At 36.6% G+C, this 18802-nt stretch overlaps 5 protein-coding genes and 1 pseudogene across 6 annotated transcripts; 4 read left to right on the forward strand and 2 right to left on the reverse strand.

Annotated features, from left to right (window-relative positions):
• The first annotated feature begins 7919 nt into the window (after positions 1-7919).
• BDCG_16093 lies at positions 7920-8008 on the forward strand (annotated as a pseudogene). The gene has a single exon. The product of its transcript is annotated as a tRNA-OTHER (tRNA).
• A 391-nt stretch (positions 8009-8399) lies between these two features.
• Positions 8400-10163, forward strand: BDCG_00280 (beta-1,6-glucan boisynthesis protein). Its single transcript, XM_045415798.1, has 4 exons — positions 8400-8813; positions 8904-9004; positions 9095-9476; positions 9571-10163. Exons 1-4 carry the CDS (start codon positions 8604-8606, stop codon positions 9628-9630), a joined length of 753 nt encoding a protein of 250 aa, XP_045271658.1. The 5' UTR covers positions 8400-8603; the 3' UTR covers positions 9631-10163.
• BDCG_00281 (glutamate 5-kinase) lies at positions 9926-12451 on the reverse strand. The gene is made up of 5 exons (XM_045415799.1): positions 12031-12451; positions 11750-11937; positions 11565-11675; positions 11383-11478; positions 9926-11299 (listed from the first exon to the last, which is right to left on the reverse strand). The coding sequence occupies exons 1-5, from the start codon at positions 12068-12070 to the stop codon at positions 10373-10375; spliced, it is 1362 nt and encodes a 453-aa protein (XP_045271659.1). The 5' UTR covers positions 12071-12451; the 3' UTR covers positions 9926-10372.
• BDCG_00282 (mitochondrial inner membrane protease ATP23) lies at positions 12204-13854 on the forward strand. The gene is made up of 3 exons (XM_045415800.1): positions 12204-12689; positions 12792-13051; positions 13160-13854. The coding sequence occupies exons 1-3, from the start codon at positions 12458-12460 to the stop codon at positions 13385-13387; spliced, it is 720 nt and encodes a 239-aa protein (XP_045271660.1). The 5' UTR covers positions 12204-12457; the 3' UTR covers positions 13388-13854.
• On the reverse strand, positions 12910-15251 carry BDCG_00283 (AUR protein kinase). Its single transcript, XM_045415801.1, has 3 exons — positions 15018-15251; positions 14001-14933; positions 12910-13932 (listed from the first exon to the last, which is right to left on the reverse strand). The coding sequence occupies exons 1-3, from the start codon at positions 15108-15110 to the stop codon at positions 13801-13803; spliced, it is 1158 nt and encodes a 385-aa protein (XP_045271661.1). The 5' UTR covers positions 15111-15251; the 3' UTR covers positions 12910-13800.
• A 144-nt stretch (positions 15252-15395) lies between these two features.
• Positions 15396-16986, forward strand: BDCG_00284 (TipA protein). Its single transcript, XM_045415802.1, has 3 exons — positions 15396-15920; positions 16003-16393; positions 16459-16986. Exons 1-3 carry the CDS (start codon positions 15604-15606, stop codon positions 16570-16572), a joined length of 822 nt encoding a protein of 273 aa, XP_045271662.1. The 5' UTR covers positions 15396-15603; the 3' UTR covers positions 16573-16986.
• The last annotated feature ends 1816 nt before the right edge of the window (positions 16987-18802 follow it).

The raw sequence follows: 18802 nt of genomic DNA on the forward strand, positions 1-18802 counted from the left end.
TCAGAAGATATGTAGAATCTTTCAGAGAGTTTACTCAAAGCAGTAAGAAAAGTAACTGAAATCACTGAATTAGAATTAAAGCTCTGTACATGTATAAGAATTCTAAACAAGATTAAGATCTTGCATACACAGTGACAGACTGAGACAGAAGTTAAATAATAATTGATATTTACTGCAGATCAAGTATTCACTATGAAGAGCTTCACTGACATAATTATTATTATTAATAAGAATAGAGAAAATCAGATCTTAGATCTGTAACAGAAGATTAAATATTTATATAGACAGATAACTACACTAAATCTAAAGATCTCACTATAATTATTCATAATCTCTTCAGAAGCATACATACTATCAGAGACTGCTGCACAGAATGAGAATCTGAGTATAAAATATATTAAGCTGAGAGATCTGCTGAAGTTATTAAGCTTTAATAACAACTGAAAAAATGATGCTGCAATCAGCTGACTAAGTCAGATATAATTATATTATTAGATTGAATATGAACTTATAGACAGATAGTTAACAGAATTCTAATAAGTCTTAAGATCTGCTATGTTTCTATATGAAAAAGCAAAGTTATTATAAATAACTGATAAAAAGATGAATATCACAGATCTGAAGTAATATTCATTCTTATAAATATGAAATGAGTTTTTCAAATGAATCTTACACAACTTTGAGAAAGTGAATATATGAGATAAGTATTATAAATACTTCACTGAGTGTAGATAAGTGAATAATCTTATATCATACTTCACATACTTCAGTTTACATTATTTTATATTGAATAAAGAGCTTTTAATATCTTTCTGTTTACAGATCTTCATTTATAATCTTACATCTGAGTTGAGAGTGAAATGAAAATGCTTAATCTCACAGTCAGACATAGTGAAGAAAGCATATAATATTCTCATTATACAGAAATAAGCAAGTCAATTATAACAGAAAATACTGCAATTGAGTATATCTTAACAGAGAATGAATAATCAGACTTCTATAACACAAGTTATACACTCAGATGCAATAAATCTAGATCTGAATATCATTGCTAAAGTGCTGAATTCTCTGAAAAAGAAATTCTCTGAGTGAAAATCTTGATATTGTGAGTATCAAGCTTGCTTCAACTGCAGATACTAAAATCATGATATAAAAGATTGCACTCAGTATACACAGTTAAGAGAAGCAAGAGAGTTAAAAAACTAGCAAAATCAGTGAGCTCAGAGACACTCACTGATATTCTATGAAAAGTCTTCAAAGTGAAAGAGATGCTTGTATTAGATGACTCTCTAAATTCTGTAAATATCAAGAGAAAGCAGGCTTCTAACTAAGATGCAGGTGAGAAAGTGAACACTCATCTCAATGTCTTAAGACCTGAAATGTTAATGTATAAGAGATACTTGAATAAGAATTGAGAGATAACTGTAAAAGTGTTAGCAGACACAGAAGCTTCTATACAATATATTAGTAATTATATAATTCAAAGATTGAAAGAGGTTCACTGAGTGAAGAATCTCTGATATATAAGATTATCTGATAACTGATATTTAATATTACCTGTAAAAGTAAGAGTTCCCTTGCACTTCAGAGAATAATCTTACTATATTTAGACATGAGAGCTGTAGAATGTGAAATACAATCTTATTCTCAGACTTAATTGATTTCAAAGGTTCAATCTGCAGATTCAATGACATACATGTTATATACAGTTAACTGATAGAAAGAAAATGATTCATACAATTCTATCAACTGATATGAGAAGAACATTTCACATCTCTGATATAGAAGAATTAAATCTGCTTATATATTAACAAGTAAAGAGAATGATTCATAAGACCTTATCTGAAAGCATTCTGTATATCATACAGAACTCAGAAGCAGAGGAAATCAAGATAAAAGATATGTGAGAGAATAAGCATATAAAGAAGCTTCTGAAGAAGCATGAGAAGATCTTCTGAACAGATCTTTCACTGAAATTGCTGCTGAAATGAGGATTTATACATGAGATTGACACAGAGAATGCAAAACCAGTCAATCAGAATGCATACTCTCTGTCATAAATGCATCTCAAAGAACAGAAGTGTCAGATCACAGATCTTCTAGAATGTGATCTCATACAATTCTCATCAAGTGCATGAGGCTTTTCAGTTCTATTCATGAAAAAGACAGATGAGAAGTGATGAATATGTATCAATTATCAAGCACTTAACAAGCTTATAATCAAGAATGAATATTCACTGTCATAGATTCAATAACAGTTGAATACAGTTGAAAACATCTGATATCTATTAAAGATTAATCTTCTCTCAGAATACTGATAGATCTGTATAGATAAACTGTCAGTTCTGTGAACTGTGTTTAATATATAATGAAGAAAGTTCAAATTCCTGATAATATCATTTAATCTGATAAATATGCTTATCATCTTCTTAATAATGATGAATATAATTCTTCATAAACAGAATGATATCTCATATCTTATATATCTCAATAATATTCTAGTCTTTTCAAACTCATATAATGAATATCTGAAGCATCTTAATAAAGTGCTTATAACTCTGACAGAGTATAAGCTCTATACTAAATTAATCAAGTGTGTGTTTGAAATGAAAGAGTTGAAGTTCATAGAATATGTAGTGAGTGATGACTGTATATATCTCATTTCAGAGAAATTGAATGTCATAGTGAATTAGCTGCAGCTGAGAAATATACATTATGTATAACAGTTTCTTAAGTTAATCTCATACTATCACAGATTCATCAAGGATTTTGTATGAATATCTGTATCACTCTCAGATCTCTTAAGAGAAACAGATGTAAATCTATGAAAGAAGAAGTTTTATTCAATCATCTGAAATACTGTGTGTAAAGAGGCTTTTCTCACACTGAGAGAATATATAATAACATTCTCAGTACTTATTCAATCAGATTATAATAAATCTTTCTATATTAAGACAGACACATTTAAATAAGCTATCAGAGACACTCTTCTACAGATGAGTAAGAATGACAAGCTGCACTCAGTGACATACAATGATAGAAAACTATCAGACACTGAGCTCAATTACTTAGTATATGAAAAGAAATTGCTAGTAATCAAGCATACACTGATATTGTGAAATAGATATATTGATAACAGATATATAATAACAGTGATCACAGATCATAAAAGCCTCATCTATCTATAATCAATGATAAAATCTTTCAAATGCTTAGTATATTGAATCTCAGAGTTTCAAGCTTACAATCTTTATATCAAATACTGAAAGAAATTGAACATAGTGATGTCTGATGTAATCAGTTACAGATCTGATTTCATAAGTGAGAGTTCTGTAAATCAGATATAAGAGACATTCACATTAAACACACTGAGAAGATGTAAGAAATCAGAATAAGTGAATGTTATAATCTCTCACTTGAAGAATGACAAGATGTCAGATGATAAGCATCTTGTAAAAGTAGTAGAAGAGATGCTTCTGAACTTCAAGCTGAGAAAATTGAAAAATGACATTATACTTTATCATGATCTAGAATACATAGAAGCTCTCTATCTAGAATCTTTATTTAAACATGACTTAGTGACTTATATGTACAAGGAATTCAGTCACTTAGAAAGCCCTGAACTCATGAGTGTACTCAAATCAAGAGTATACTGATCAAGTATGACTAAGAACATTCAGACATACACTTACAAGTGCCTGAATTATCAGGTTATGAAAGAATCTAAGAAAGGATTGAAATGTAAGAAAGTGCAACATCAGATGAAGTGTATAATACAATTATTCAAATAATGAAAGATGAATCTCATAGACATATTATTATAAATGTTAAATGAAAATCAATGAATAATCACTGCTATTGATTACACTACTGACTGACCAGTTATAAAAGCAGTTTCAGAGATAATAGAGAAGATAGTAGTGAAGTTTCTATATAATGAGATCTATATCAACTATGAAATGCCGCGTGAGATTCTAACTGATAATAGTATGAACCTTGTGAGAGAAGTAGTGAGGCATTTCATGAGCCAGTTACAGACAAGACATCATAGAATAACATTATATCATTCACAGATAAACAGGAAGATGAAATACTTGAATGAAATCTTAGACAATATGCTAATAAAATATCTAGTGAACAAGTCTATGAGACTATGAAATGAATATCTCAGGCAGGCACTATTGATCACATGAATTTGATAGTATGCAGTTTTCAAGCATTCATCATTCTACCTGTTGTATGAATTACATCCGCGCATCCCGGAGAATGCTTTGAAAAAGGTGTGAGAGAGAACAGCAGTTGCAGACACAACAGTCACAGACACAACAGACATGAATATAACAGTTGCAGATGCAGCAGAAACAGCAGTTACAGATGCAGCAGTAGCAGTTGCAGATGCAACAGTCATGAACACAGAATCAAGATTGAAAGAAATCAGTCACATATATGCAAAAACTAATGAGTTACTTCTGAACTGAGCAATTCAGTCAAAAAGAATACAAGACTCACTTATTAAGAAATCAAGTCTCAAGATAAGAATGTAAGTTCTCATATACAATGAGAGTTCTGAGAAGTTTCAATCTAGATAATTTGAGTTATATAAGATACTCAAATCACATTTTCTGAGAATATATGCATTGAAAGAATCAGAGAGACAGATCTTACACAACTTAATCAATGATTTATAACTTATAAAAGTAAAGATGCAAGATCTGAGTAGATTATAGTCATCTACAGCACTATCATCAGTATTGAAAAAGAAGAAACTTATAATTGAAAAGTCTCATGAGATAAGAGAAATCATAGACACTTACAAACTAGATAATCTCACTTATTTCAATCTTTTCATGATTATAAGGAAAGAATGAGAAGTAATGAAGAAATCAGATGAACATCACACTTTAATAAGTAATGAGACTGTAGCTGGTTATATGATAATATATTACAGATAGCAAGTGTAACACAGTAAAGAGCAGTCTCAAAGCAGCAGACTTGTACATGAGTCAGATTACAGAAGAAAAAGAAATTCAGAGTTGAATTCAACTGTTTATATTAGTTTAATTACAGAGATCACAGAGAATGAACTATCTGAAACATCTGTGAATATATAAGATTAAGTTATCTTAATCTCTGAGAATGCTCAGAGATCAGATAAGATTAGTTTCAATGAGCTATTCACTGTAGTGATCTGAGTGAGTGAAGAGAGACAGTATAATATATAAGACAGAACTATAAAAGATGAAAGCTGCTGAACCTAGTCACTGAACACTGTATTATATAGAGATCATGTAAGAGTAGTAACTAGCAGATAAAGAAAAAGTGTAAGAAAAGAGATAATGAATTGATTATCAACTGTAAGAGTCAGCTGTAAAAGACAAATATTATTATACACATCTCATTCATTTTCATATATTATATATTTAATCTATTTCCAATGCAACATCATCTGAAAAATGTCAAAAACAAAGAAAATCTCAAAACTTGAGATCTGCAAGAGATTTGAGAGCTGTAAGTTACTCTTATAATAATATTATACATATCTCTAATTTCTCTATCACTCTGCATACAACATTAATGTCATTTATCACAAGATTAGCTGAAATGTCAATATAGAAATGCATACATATATATATAGAGAAATTGAAGAAGAGCACAGAATCTGCAGAATTAGAAGTCAGAGCAGAGAGAGTGAAGACAGAAGAAATAGAAGAAGAAGAAGACATAGAATCAGATAAATAATAGTAGAAGTTATCTGAGACTGAACACTTACAATTCAGTGTATACACAATCTTCTCTGCAGAGAAGAGAGAGAAAGTAATAGAAGAAGCTTGAAGATGAGAGAGAGTAGTTTCAGTGATATTATCATCTTCAATTAAAATAATCTCTGACACTGAAGTAACTAAGAACTATTATTAGTGTACAAAACTGCAAAAACAGAGATAATAATTACTGAATAAACACTTACTGATCTTAGAATTATATGCATAATTACAATACATATGAGACTTCTCAGAAAGAGAGAGAAAGATACAGAGAAATACAGAAAGCAGAATACAGTATATGAACAGCTCATTCTTATAACAATATTTCAGACAAGATGTATGAGTCTTATATCTATAGATGTAAAAGAGTACAATATCTGTATTCTTATTTCTAAAAATATGAATATCTTTTATCTGCATCATAAAGTCAGATAATAGATATCAGAGAATAGACTGATACAGATCTATTATTCTGAAGAAATTCATCAGAGTGAATATTTCTGTAATATTAAACTTTATAGTTATAAAAAGTTTCTTAATATCTATGAATATTACAATTTCATACATAGTAAAATTAATAACAATTTCTTCTAAGAACAGAAAAATCAGTATTAGAAAGAAAAAGATGAAAAAGAAAAAAACTTACAATCTCAACACTGTTAAGAAAGAGAGTGATTCTCTGAAATGAATAGACAATTATCTCACTATAAATATTTAAAATAAACATAATAATTAGTGTCTGTGACTGAACTTTAGATAGTTATGTTATATACTATCTTTGTACAATAAATCATTCTAGAGATTAGTAAGAAGAGTAGAAGTGTATATACTGAGAAATATAATTCATCAGTCTACACAATATCTTCTTGAAACAGAGAGAGCTGATAATGAAAGCAGAGATGATAAAATCAGAAGTAGCAAAAGTGAGAGTCACAGAAACAGAGGTAGTAGAAGCAGGAGAATCAGATACAGAGATAGATATAGAAGATTGAAAAGTAGTAGTAGAAGAGACAGAAGAGAACATAGAAGATCTGATTATACATAGTATAAGCAATTTCTTTATTATTACATTCTTCAGGTTCTCAATCAATGATTCAACATTGAGTTCACTATTATTGACAGATATGAATCTGTCAATGTATGAGAATTCTACATGAATAAAAACAATATATCAGTATCTACATCTCTGTAAAATCATGTCAGAAAACACAATTAGAAACCTGCTGAGAAGAGAAACAGTTGAGAATATATAAGAAGATGAAGAGAGTGTATAAGAAAATAAAGAAGATATGTTATTCATGATAGTATGTTCTGACAATTGTTAGAAGATAAACAAGTTCTGATCATATTTCATAACATGTTACACTTACTGCTAATAAACTGCCTGATATGAGTACTATGAGAATACTTGTTATAAGAATAGAGAGTTATTATCAGAAACATGTATAATATAATAGATAAACAGATGAAAAGAGTTAAACAGAAGAAGAGATAGAAATCTTAAATAAGATAATAATATTCAATAATAATAATAATAAAGATAATAATTGAAGAATGAGAAAAGTTAGTAAATAAGTAATGTAATATAGTGAAAGTTTCTTTGTGAGAGTGTATGTGAGATGCTAGCTAAATCAGAGATAGATTATACAATTGTGAAACACTAGTAATGAGCTAATCTACATAAAGCTAGAGTGTATAATATGATTATATGAGTGTGACTGAATCTGATGAGAGAGAATGTGATTCAGAAGAATGTATAACTGTTAGATAATAACACAGTCACTTTCAAACTACTAGTATATGAATGTAAAGAGAACTCTAGTAGTCACTAATTAATTTAGTGTACAAGATTCAATATATAAGAAGCCAGTGTACGCCTGTAATTGTACGCTGACTTAAGCAACCTTTGAATCACATACAGATGATAGAGAATAATGAAAAAGAATAGAAAATAATACAGAAAATCTATAAGAAATTAAGTTATTAGAGATTATTAATATCAGTGAAGAAGATATTTTTTTTTTTAAGTTAGTAGTTAAAGAGATAGAAATCAGTGATATTATTAATATAATAATGATCTTTTTCTATTTATAACTTGTTTACAATGATTTCACAGTGATTTCATTATTATATTAAGCTTTACAGTTCAGCAATGGTGCCTCAGTGGCCGAATGGTTAATGCGGCCACCTGGTAGCGCCTTGGCATGGGAAACCAAGGTGTGTGGGTTCGAAACCCGCAGGGGATACATTAAATCCAGAACTCAAGCACCTCAGGTTCCTAATAAATACAGAGGTGTACAAATTGCTTCAATAAAATCACTCTATGTTCCTGGGCTGGGAAGTTATTATCGCATGTATCTAATTGTCACTCCTTTGTATTTCCTATGTTCTTGTTATCTTGGCATGGTCTCAACACCTGTATTTCCTCCTGTATAACCAACACTTGGCCTGTATTTAACATCACGCAAGGACTCATCATAAGCTCCGCTTGCATATGAGTATAATGGAAGAATAATAATAATAATAATAAAGTTCAGCAATGGTGTCGCTGACTGGCACAGCGGAACAACCATAATCCGGTCGTATGTTAAGTCTACGTTTTTCCGGTATGGTTCTGATACAGTTTGATGATGACATCAGATGTCTCTCTCCTCTTCTCTCTTCTCTTGCTTGACCTTCCTTCCACCTAACTGACCAGCATATTTGTCAAGATGGCATAGACCACTCAATTGCCATTCTCAGCTGCAAAAAGACTTCGATTAACCCTTTTTCAAGTCTGCAACTTTACTCTCTTTTCCCTCGTTTCTCCTGTAAGTTAGTATACAGCGTTTCACTCCAATAATGAGGCCTCGGATACTTCTGCCACTCGCCCAGCTTGTCCTTTCCGCCTCCGCCGCAATTGAGTTTACAGCACCGGTTGCTGGAACTATCCTGAAAGCCGGGGACACTCTGAACGTGGAATGGCAACAAGTAGGGAATAGCTCTGAAATTCCCGATGCTGTGCGATTTGATATTTTCCTTTGCGCTGGCGGGAACGACGAAGATTCCTTTGTATGGATGGATGCTATATTTCCTGACTTGTTAAATTCAGTTCTTCTTTTTCTTCTTATTTTCTAACCCTATTACCTTCTTATAACATAGGACCAATTAATGCACATAGCGAAAGACAGAAATTTTGGCGAAGGGAACTCAATATCAGCGCCCATCGCTCTTGAAATTGGCGGAAACGAGCCCAATGCATAGTGAATAATGCCCTTCACACCGCACATAAACGGTTTCAATTTATATAAACGTATGAACCCCAACTAACCAGTCTATAAATCCCCCGACAGTTTCCTCCAAATGGTCATAAACAACCCCGACGGTCTTGACCTCGTCCACTCCGCGCGCTTCACCCTCTCAGGCATGACTGGCAGCTTGCCAGCCAGATTGCTAGATGGAATCCAGGCCATCTCCGGAACTACGGACAGCCCGCCCATTCACGGCAATGAACTGCGCAAGCGACAGGCAGGTTTACCTTATGCGGAGCAAACGGGGTTAACGCGCTATGCGCCGATGCCCACGCAGCCCCCGACAAAAATATCCCTCAGGGGTGCTCCTCCGTTATTTCCTCCAAGTTCCTTTCAGATTGCAACGACCTTCTTACCCACGCCTACTATCCAGATGACGATTGCTGTGAAAGCGACGTTCAAGGTGTCTAGTATTGAGAATACGGTGGGTGATCCTAATTGAATATCTATACACATTTCTCAGTAGTTCTCTGTTCTTGTTGCTGATGTGTTTGGTTCGTGTTCGTGGCGTCAAATAGGCAGCGCCTGCGCCAGTTGAGGACGATATGCAGAAATTCTTGAACAGGTGGAAAGATTAACATCGGACATGGGATCCACTTCTTTTGCTTCTCCTGCCTTTATTGGTTTCTCTCTTTCCTTAGTTTTTCTTTCCTCGTCTGTTTTCTCTTTAGTTTGACCAGGCAGCCCTTGGTTATGGTTGTGTTATGGTTTATGGTTTATGCCTTACGTTATCCTAGATAGGTAACATTGACGTATGAGGAGTTCGTTTGATTTGAGATATGAAATCTCAAGGGGCGGAAACCGTTATGTTGTATATTTTGTGATTTCTAGCCTATTCCCCTTCCATCCCTTCCTTAAAGAAAATCATGCCTTTGTTCAGTCAGTTAATGTATTATTTAGTGCATGTTGTTTTAGCACAAGCGATTTATATGCTCTATTTGAACGAATGATTTGATTCTAAATTTATATCGTGGATAGATAGATAGTGAGCTATATGGAATACTACTTAGCAACACAAAAAGTAAAAAGATAAAAAGACTCCTCCCATATTTTATGTCCATTGTTAGGGTTGGACGTCCAGTTGTGCTATCGGTTACCTGGCATATATCCCAAAAGAATTTTTATGGGGAATAATTTAATATGCTGGGGAAAGGAAAGACATGGGCGACTTCAACCTCCACCTCCACCCAGTGCCAACGCAGCCCCTATTTTCTACGTGAATGTATGTTGAAAGCATCGGGAATGAAAAAAAAAGGGGGGGATCTTCTAACCAACCCAAACTCCAGCCCCACGTCAACAAGGAGAAGAGAAATAACAAAATCAAACCGCCCGCGGGGACGCCCCACTGAGAACCCGGAACTCATCTTCCAGCGCAGGCGTTGTAGGCCGACTTGCCCTTTCCGACATTCCGAAGAACGCAATATTCTGCCTCAGCGCCACATACTCGCTGTCCGCATACCCGAGCACGGGTAGGATCTGTGTACTCCGCAGGCCCTTGATGCGCGCAATCTCATTGCTGCCGTAATTCACCAACGCCCGCCCGACTTCCCGCGGTGACGCGCCTTGAAGCGGGAAATCGCCGTTGAGGGCAGCGGCGGAGGTTGAGCGTCGCTCGACGACGACGATCCGCACGGCTTCTTGCTGGCCGAAGTGACCCTCAACGCCTACGACGCCTGCGGGGAGCAGGCCGGCTTTGTTTAAGATGGCGGCGTAGGCACCTGCATCAATGTAGACAGTGCCGTGGGGGGAGAGTCCGTGCAAAAGCCAGAATGAGCGGGAGTGGATCGGGGTGGTCGAGGGGATGAAGCGAGTATGTGCTGGCAACGTTGCTTTTGCTAAGGATGGAGATGGAGGTGTTGATGTTGGTGGAGAGACGGGCTTTTCATTTATGGTGGGTGTTGTTGATGACCAGTTCTGTGTGTTATGTTGGAGGTGTCTGATGATTGCTAGGACGTTGCCTGGCTGTGAGCTACGGGTTATTATGGTCGTGACACCAGCACTTGTTGCTAGGCGTGCCGCGACTATTTTCGTGCTCATCCCGCCTGTTCCCAATGAAGAGCCTGCGGAAGATACGTCGGCTGTGAGGCTGGAGATGTCCGACACCACCTCAATTACCTGTGCGTCCGGGTTGGTGCGGGGATTCGATGTGTATAAGCCGTCGACATCCGTCATTAAGAACAGATAATCTGCTCCAACCATACCAGCGGTGATGGCAGATAACGTGTCATTGTCACCGAATTTAATTTCCTAGTCAGGGTTACGTCAAAAATAAGCATTCCGTTGTGGTAATTCCCCTCCATCCATCCAGTGTCGATCATAACACCACCTACCGAAACCGCCAAAGTATCATTTTCATTCACAATCGGAACCACTCCCATATTCAAGAGCTCCGTAAGGGTATTTTGCGCATTGCGATATTGGGTTGTCTGTATTATATATTACCACGGTCAGACTTCGTAATCGTCCAGTTTCCTGGTCCCTGTTGTATTGTATGCCAACGGGACGCACTCACGTCCGCAATGTCATTCCTCGTCAACAAAATCTGAGCCACGGGTTGTCGCAGATGGGCGAACAAACTATCCCATAGACTCATCAGTCTGCATTGTCCAACAGCCGCCAAAGCCTAGAGCTAAGGTTAGCCGATGTTAACAGCTACTGGTTCGTTTGAGTATTAGTATATACTGCTGTGATGCGAACCTGTATTCGAGGAAGATGTGTTGGCCGAGTGTCAACATCCATCCTACGCAATCCAACCCCGACAGCACCTGAAGAGACAATGATGACTCGGTGCCCATCTCTTAGGAGTTTTGCTGTGGTCTCGACGATAAGTGTTAAAATGGACAGAATGGGTTCATGGGTAATTTCGTCAACGATTGAACTCGTCCCTTTTCATTTAAAACAATAAAAATTAGTTGCTTAGTCGAGAAAAATAAGGACAGCTATACCAACTGGCTTGTCTGTTTCAAAAAGGTACGCACCCAATTTAATCACAATCGTGAATGCTCTGTGGCCCTTCATCTTGCCGGTATTGTCACCGTCGGTAGTTGATTCTCCTCGCCTGGAAGTCGGACTCTCATATCCATGAGGGCCCCTTCCAGGAGAAGAGGGAGGTTCTGAAAACGAATCCAGGATCCCGGGTGCAAATAAAACACCTACTGGTCGTTGTCCGTGGGTCCCATCATAGGGCGCCGGGATAGTTTATCGTCTCCATTAATTTGCCTTGGTATAATTTAACTGTATTTTATTCTCGAGTTTCTGAAAGGCAGATGTTCTGCCGTCCCTCACCGTTCTCGGGCAGATCTCATTACGCCTTCACGTATGATATTCCGGCTAGGAATTCTTTATTGACATCACCAGGTGTAGAGCAGGTCCACGGCAGGTCGATAAATTTATACTGTGCAGCAAATGGCGGATACGAACTCATCAGGTGCCGGGACTAGCACCCCGGCGCCACCTACAGACACTGGCTACACACCAGGGGATGACACTTGGACCCAAATGAAGAACATGTTCTCGATTCTGACAGGTAAAATGACGGAAGAGGGAAAGGATCAATTTTTACTTGCGCGGGATATCCGAAATGAAGAAATTGATTGTAAACGCTGTGAGGATCAGCGTGATTATCTTATAAAATACAGTATGTTTGTCTCTGCTGTAAACTGCGGAAACTTTGCGTGTGCCTGTCCCCATTACTTTCCATCGTTGTTCAGTGCTTACACTGTATCTCATTTTCATCCAGGTCCCATCATCCGCTTTCTCCAAGATAACATAAAGCAACTGGGCGGCGATATATCTAGCCACAACATCCATTGCCGACGCTGCACGCAACGACAAGCCGGCGGCTTCGACCCGGAGTACGGTATCCGGATATGCGCAAATGCAATGAAGGACCAGGGACATCTAGAGGATACAATGGCACATGAGATGATGCATGCCTACGATCATTTACGGTTCAAGTTGAACTGGACAGACAATTTGAGACACGCTGCTTGCACTGAGGTTCGTTTATATTTCGCCTCTTATCATTCTCCATGTCCGATCTCCCAAGATTCTCATTCAAGATATCAGATATTAAAACATAGTCTAACCGTTTGTTGGTTCGTGTAGATCCGGGCAAGCTCATTAAGCGGAGAATGTAGATGGGCCCGAGAGTTCTTCCGCCGCGGCCAATGGAAACTAACTCAACAGCATCAGGAGTGTGTGCGGCGACGTGCTGCCTTGTCAGTCATGGCGCGGCCGGCTTGTAAGGATGCGGAGCACGCGAGACAGGTCGTGGATGAGGTTTGGGATAGCTGTTTCCGAGATACCCGCCCTTTCGATGAGATTTATCGATAAGAAAGGAAAAGAGAAAGAAATTTGTAGGGTGTTTTCTGGAATTTCCCCCTTTTTTTTCGTTTTTTTATTATCATACATATGTACAGTACATTATATGGGTATCGGTACGACTGTTTGAACTAGACCGTCTGGCAGGGGAGAGCGGCGTTTTTATTTTGGAATGATTCATTCTTTGATACTCTGATAGACCACTCAATTAACTGACGAAACGATCGAAAACTTGAAAGAAGCTACTGTAGCCCCAAAAACAATGATCCATGTGCAATCATTGCCATGTGTCCGATCCTGTACTCCAAAGTTAAGCAAAATGGACAATCAACCATACTCCATACACCCGCTCGATAAACGATAGCACCCACTACTAAACCCATGCTAGAAATGTTCAAAACACACAAGGTTACAGGCAGGCAAATCTACTCTCTATAACTTTTGTTGCCTGAGCTTCGCTTCGCTGCCCTCTCGCCTTTGACGCAATGTTTAATGATCCAGGGATGCTGCTGAACTTCGTCCAGAGGAATTCGCTGTTCTGGGTCAAGAACCAATAACTATTTGAAGGTTAGTGAGGCCAATAAAGAAACTTCCAATTAGCAGAATGCATGCCAGACCAACCAACCTTCTTGATAAGATCCCTAGCCTCCGCGCTCACAAACGACGGCACTTTCATCTCACCCCTAGCAATCCGCCGCCGTGTCATAATTGGCGTGTCTTCAAACGGGGCCTCGCCAACCAGGAACTCGTACGTAAGCACACCTAAGCTCCATAGATCGATTTTCTCGTTATAATAATTGTCCTGTAACCCAGGCCTAAGCATTTCCGGAGGCAGGTAGTCCAAAGTGCCGCACATGGTATTTCTTCTGTTATTTGGAGCATGTACGCTCCAGCCAAAGTCGCTTATCTTGATTTCGCCATGGATGCCCACAAGGATGTTCTCTGGCTTGATATCACGGTGCATGACGTGCTTTTTGTGCAGGTATTTCAATGCAGCAGCCATCTGGGCGATATATTGCGCAGCCTTCCACTCTGGGAATCGGTTTTCCTTTCTCAGGTGTTTGTACAGTTCTCCATTGCCTGCAAACTCGAGAATCAGAAACACCCGTTTACTATCATGGAAATGACCATATAAGCGTAATATATTGGGATGTCTCAGATTGCTTTGGATTTCGATTTCTCGTCGTAATTGCTTCTCGACTTTGCCCTGGACCAGCTCGCTCTTGTGCAAGACTTTCAGAGCACAAACGAAGCCAGTTGATCGTTCTCTAGCAAGGTATACTCGACCAAACTTGCCCTTCCCGAGAGGTTTTCCAATTTCGAACATTCCCAGGTGGAATTTCTTTGGGGCGCTTGGCTGCTCGTAGAACGGGATGGAAGTCCGGCTGACCGCTGTACTTTCTTCAGTGGAGTTATAGGAGGAAGATACCAGATTGACTGTTCCTTGGGGTTTGCGGGGAGAGGAGCCATTGCTATTTTGAAGAGCATATTTTAGCAAATTTGAGCGGTTTGGGTTGCTGGTAAGCTGTGTCGCTGAAGTTGAGGCTGTGTGTGGGCCCTTCTTGTGGTATTAGACAAGTATTCTCATAGCATTGATTATATGTATATATATATATGTGTGTATGTGTATCAGGAAATTTACTTTTTGTTTCTGGTAGTATGTGCTGTTGCTGAGAGGTTCATTCTCATCATTGACGGAGAGATGCTCAAACCGAGCTTCGAGGGTCTTCGACATTTGTGGTGGAAGGTGGAAGCAATATGAGGTATTTGAAGAAGGGAGATAAATTAAAAGCTCTCCTCAGAGTGAAAATAAAATGGTCTCTGTTCCTGGTTAATCCGTATATCTGCTGTGCAATGCAGGTTGGAGGAATTTGACATTCATCAAGGCCACCTCCGTCTTTATTTACTCCGTAATAGGGCCAACGGTCACCACAGCAACTCCGGATCAATATTAATCCGATAGTCCCTGGCTTTCTTGGCGTTCTGCGGGCAGATCCAACCAAATTACAAACCCTGCGTGAAGAACAATCTATTATGGATGGATCGTCTTGAAGCAACAATGCGGAAATATTTGCAGTCGAGTACAGCCAAATTAAAGCATTGAACTTTTTTTGGGCTCTCATATATGCTTTAGCCTTGGTCGGTGATACACAACTAACTGACTAGTTGGTCACCACAATCAAACTTTGGGTACATTGACGAACACACTGCCTCCGGCGCATCCCATAATGGCCTCCAACGACGCACACCAGGATACGCAGTTTCCCTCTGCCACTACCCCCAGGGACAATTCGATTACAAGACATGGCTTCAAAATAACTACCCAAAAACTACCAATACTCAAAGCCGGCCCAATCGATGAGATGACTACGAAACTTGGCATTGCACCTCCAGAGATGATATTTGGCGACAACCACGTCACAATCGAGCACCAGCCCTCGGGATGGAAACTAGATTTCAACGCTTTTGATGCCTTGGACCGTGTCGACAAAAGTGGGGAGACTATGCTGAAAGTGGCTTATTCAAAGGAGTGGCAGCAGAGCAGGTGAATACCGACAAAAATATGAAGTCTGTAAAATGATGCGATGTTGACTCAGACGCTAAATTGTTCGCTTTTCCTTGCTTAGAGAAAACAGTCATCAAGGGATTAAAGAGGTAGTCAAACCATTTGATTGGTCCTATAGCACAAATTATAAAGGGACACTTTCTCCAGGCGGAAAACCATTCGAAAATTCATCATCCCCGATTCCCATTGAACTCCTAAAACGACCAGATCCCATCCTCTTTTTCGACGAAGTTATGCTATATGAAGATGAGCTGGCGGATAATGGTATTGCCATGTTATCGTGCAAGATACGTGTCATGCCTTCTCGCCTACTCCTTTTGTCCCGGTTTTTCATGCGGTTAGATAATGTACTGGTTCGCCTAAGGGATACTAGAATATATGTCGATTTTGAAACGCGGGAAGTAATTCGGGAGTATCAGGCAAAGGAAGAGAAATATGATGAAGTGCGACAGGTATGGGCTCATTTCTAAGTACACGAGATACCAAATTTGATGCACTTAGCTAACGGATAGCGTAGCGCCTAGTAAGCTCGAGGGAAGATATTCCGGCTATAATGCGAGACCCCAATAAACTCTCGGAATTATTGCCCAAGGTGGATGCGAGTTTGGAACATGTTTTCGTTGACGGTTGAGGTGTTTAGCTTCGGTATCGCTCTCCTTGTAAAAGTAACGCAACTCTGCGCCCTCATGATATATCGTGAACTCCCATGAATACAATCCGAGGAAAGCTACGTACCCTGGTCGCTCCAGAGGCGTCGGCGAAACCCACCTTACGAACTATCTTAGAACCTCCGTTCATGGAAGTTGTGGGTGGACCATCCTTCTAAACTTGAGTATAGGTGGTAGCCTGCCGGCACCTATTACATGTACCGTACACTCTTGCTGTTGTCTTTATCCTGCTTTGAGCCTGTAGTTATGTAGTGTCAAGATACCTAGTCCCATGCATGTATAGGGGCATATACAGTACATACTTTATGAGATAATACTATTAATATCTTATTGAATAGTAATATTACACTGCGTAGCTAATTCTACTGATAATTAACCTTATTTACAGTTTTCAATATCAGCTTTCAAAACTTTCTTTTCAGTTTGCTCATTAATTGAAAAATAATAGAGAGACTGTGCAATTATCTTTTATAGTAATAATTTTTCTTATAACGTAATTCACCACTTAACGGAACAAACACCTAATGAAACACCCTTCTATCCCAATTAGACTGGCCGCCGGGACCATGAATTTCATATTTGGTCCCATTTGATCTGGTCCCATACATTTCTTGGTGTGAATCCTGCTGGGACTAATCATCAAAAAAACATGCAAAGTGACTATTTATCAGATCTCAAAATGAAACTATGACTTAGAAAAAATAAGAAAGTGATTTCATTTAATTTCATTTAGTCTTATTCTTAGTATAAAGTTACTCTTTTTAGACATTTTAAGATTCTTTTTAAAATATTTTTAATTTTTTAAAAAGTAATAATTTTTGATAATACTTAAATAAGATCTAAAGTCATTTAAAGTAATAAAATGAATTTAAATTGAGAAGTGAAAATTATAATCTTATTTAAAAAATGTAATAAGAGTAAATAGTAAGTCTTACTAAGATAATATGAAATTACTATTTAATTTTAAAATTATATAATGAGATTAATTAAATTAATAATAAGACTATTAAATATTCTAATTCTGATCTCAGATATAATTATATAGTCAGTCTAATCTCAATTAATCTCATTTACTAAATATTTAATATATTTATAAAAATAAAAGATTAAGTCTTTTATTAATAAGAAAGACTTCTTTTAGTTATTAATACTTATAAAACTGAGCAAATTTCTAGTTTGTAAACTATTGTTAAGATATATAATATTTCTTTATTCAGTCTATTCTACTAATTACATAGCTGAACTATGTATACAAATTCTCAACAAAAGAATTAAAAGCTGACTTTTACTGAAAAAGAAACTTTAGTTCAATAAGTAATATTTATAAATAAGTGAGAACTACTCTCTCAAATTTCACATGTATAAAATATAATTAATTAGTGACTTAAAATCTCTGAAACAAGCTTATCTGATATTATAGAAATTAATTAACTTACCTGCTTTATTAAACTCTATTCTATACTTACTATCAAGCTGATATATGAATATGATTATCAAAGAGTCTGATATAAAAACTCAGAAATCATATAAAAGTAGTTAAAAGTGATGAAAAATATCATTAAAAAGTATGAAATTTTATCAAAGAATATCTATAACTTTGATAAAGTTAAGTTTTTTATAAGAGTTATCTTATCAGTTTTAATAATAATTAAATCTGAAAAAGCAGAAAAAACATCTCTTATTCAGTTTGAAAATAGAGAATGAATAACTGTGATTAAATCAGTTAGTTTAACAGAATAAACTCTACTCAGAAATTATATAAAAGTAGTTAAAAAAAGTGAAAAATATTATTAAAAAGTATAAGATTTTATCGGAGAATATTTATAACTTTAATAAAGTTGAGTTTTGATAATAACTAGATTTAAAAGAGTAGAAAAAGTATCTTTTACTCAATCTGAAAATAGAGAATAAATGTCTGTGATTGAATCAGTCAATTTAACAGAATAAGCTTTACTCTTTATACTCATTCTTAAAATCAAGTTATATTAGATTTTATAGTAAAAAATCTGCTTGTAGACTGAGTAATTAAAGTTAGTAAAAATAACTGAATATTATTATTATTATTCTTTAATTATAAATATATATAGTCAGAGATTATATTATTTATCTGATAACATTTAATTCTCAGAATGTTTCTAGTATTATTATTATTATTATTATTATTCTTTTATTATACTTATATACAAGCGAAGC

Source organism: Blastomyces dermatitidis (assembly GCF_000003525.1).
Source record: "Blastomyces dermatitidis ER-3 genomic scaffold supercont1.1, whole genome shotgun sequence".
NCBI lineage: Eukaryota > Fungi > Ascomycota > Eurotiomycetes > Onygenales > Ajellomycetaceae > Blastomyces > Blastomyces dermatitidis.

What these genes read in the sequence shown, in the direction of transcription:
- BDCG_00280 (XM_045415798.1), top strand. Translation starts at nt 8,604, where the DNA reads ATGAGGCCTCGGATACTTCTGCCACTCGCCCAGCTTGTCCTTTCCGCC. An exon ending in GGAAACGAGCCCAATGCATA is followed by an intron (nt 9,005 to 9,094) that starts GTGAATAATGCC and finishes ATCCCCCGACAG; the next exon opens with TTTCCTCCAAATGGTCATAA. An exon ending in TGTCTAGTATTGAGAATACG is followed by an intron (nt 9,477 to 9,570) that starts GTGGGTGATCCT and finishes GGCGTCAAATAG; the next exon opens with GCAGCGCCTGCGCCAGTTGA.
- BDCG_00281 (XM_045415799.1), bottom strand. Translation starts at nt 12,070, where the DNA reads ATGAAGGGCCACAGAGCATTCACGATTGTGATTAAATTGG. An exon ending in CACATCTTCCTCGAATACAG is followed by an intron (nt 11,676 to 11,749) that starts GTTCGCATCACA and finishes CCTTAGCTCTAG; the next exon opens with GCTTTGGCGGCTGTTGGACA. An exon ending in ATGATACTTTGGCGGTTTCG is followed by an intron (nt 11,300 to 11,382) that starts GTAGGTGGTGTT and finishes AACCCTGACTAG; the next exon opens with GAAATTAAATTCGGTGACAA.
- BDCG_00282 (XM_045415800.1), top strand. Translation starts at nt 12,458, where the DNA reads ATGGCGGATACGAACTCATCAGGTGCCGGGACTAGCACCCCGGCGCCA. An exon ending in TGATTATCTTATAAAATACA is followed by an intron (nt 12,690 to 12,791) that starts GTATGTTTGTCT and finishes ATTTTCATCCAG; the next exon opens with GTCCCATCATCCGCTTTCTC. An exon ending in GACACGCTGCTTGCACTGAG is followed by an intron (nt 13,052 to 13,159) that starts GTTCGTTTATAT and finishes TGGTTCGTGTAG; the next exon opens with ATCCGGGCAAGCTCATTAAG.
- BDCG_00283 (XM_045415801.1), bottom strand. Translation starts at nt 15,110, where the DNA reads ATGTCGAAGACCCTCGAAGCTCGGTTTGAGCATCTCTCCGTCAATGAT. An exon ending in CATACTACCAGAAACAAAAA is followed by an intron (nt 14,934 to 15,017) that starts GTAAATTTCCTG and finishes TACCACAAGAAG; the next exon opens with GGCCCACACACAGCCTCAAC. An exon ending in CTAGGGATCTTATCAAGAAG is followed by an intron (nt 13,933 to 14,000) that starts GTTGGTTGGTCT and finishes ACCTTCAAATAG; the next exon opens with TTATTGGTTCTTGACCCAGA.
- BDCG_00284 (XM_045415802.1), top strand. Translation starts at nt 15,604, where the DNA reads ATGGCCTCCAACGACGCACACCAGGATACGCAGTTTCCCTCTGCCACT. An exon ending in AAGGAGTGGCAGCAGAGCAG is followed by an intron (nt 15,921 to 16,002) that starts GTGAATACCGAC and finishes TTCCTTGCTTAG; the next exon opens with AGAAAACAGTCATCAAGGGA. An exon ending in AATATGATGAAGTGCGACAG is followed by an intron (nt 16,394 to 16,458) that starts GTATGGGCTCAT and finishes CGGATAGCGTAG; the next exon opens with CGCCTAGTAAGCTCGAGGGA.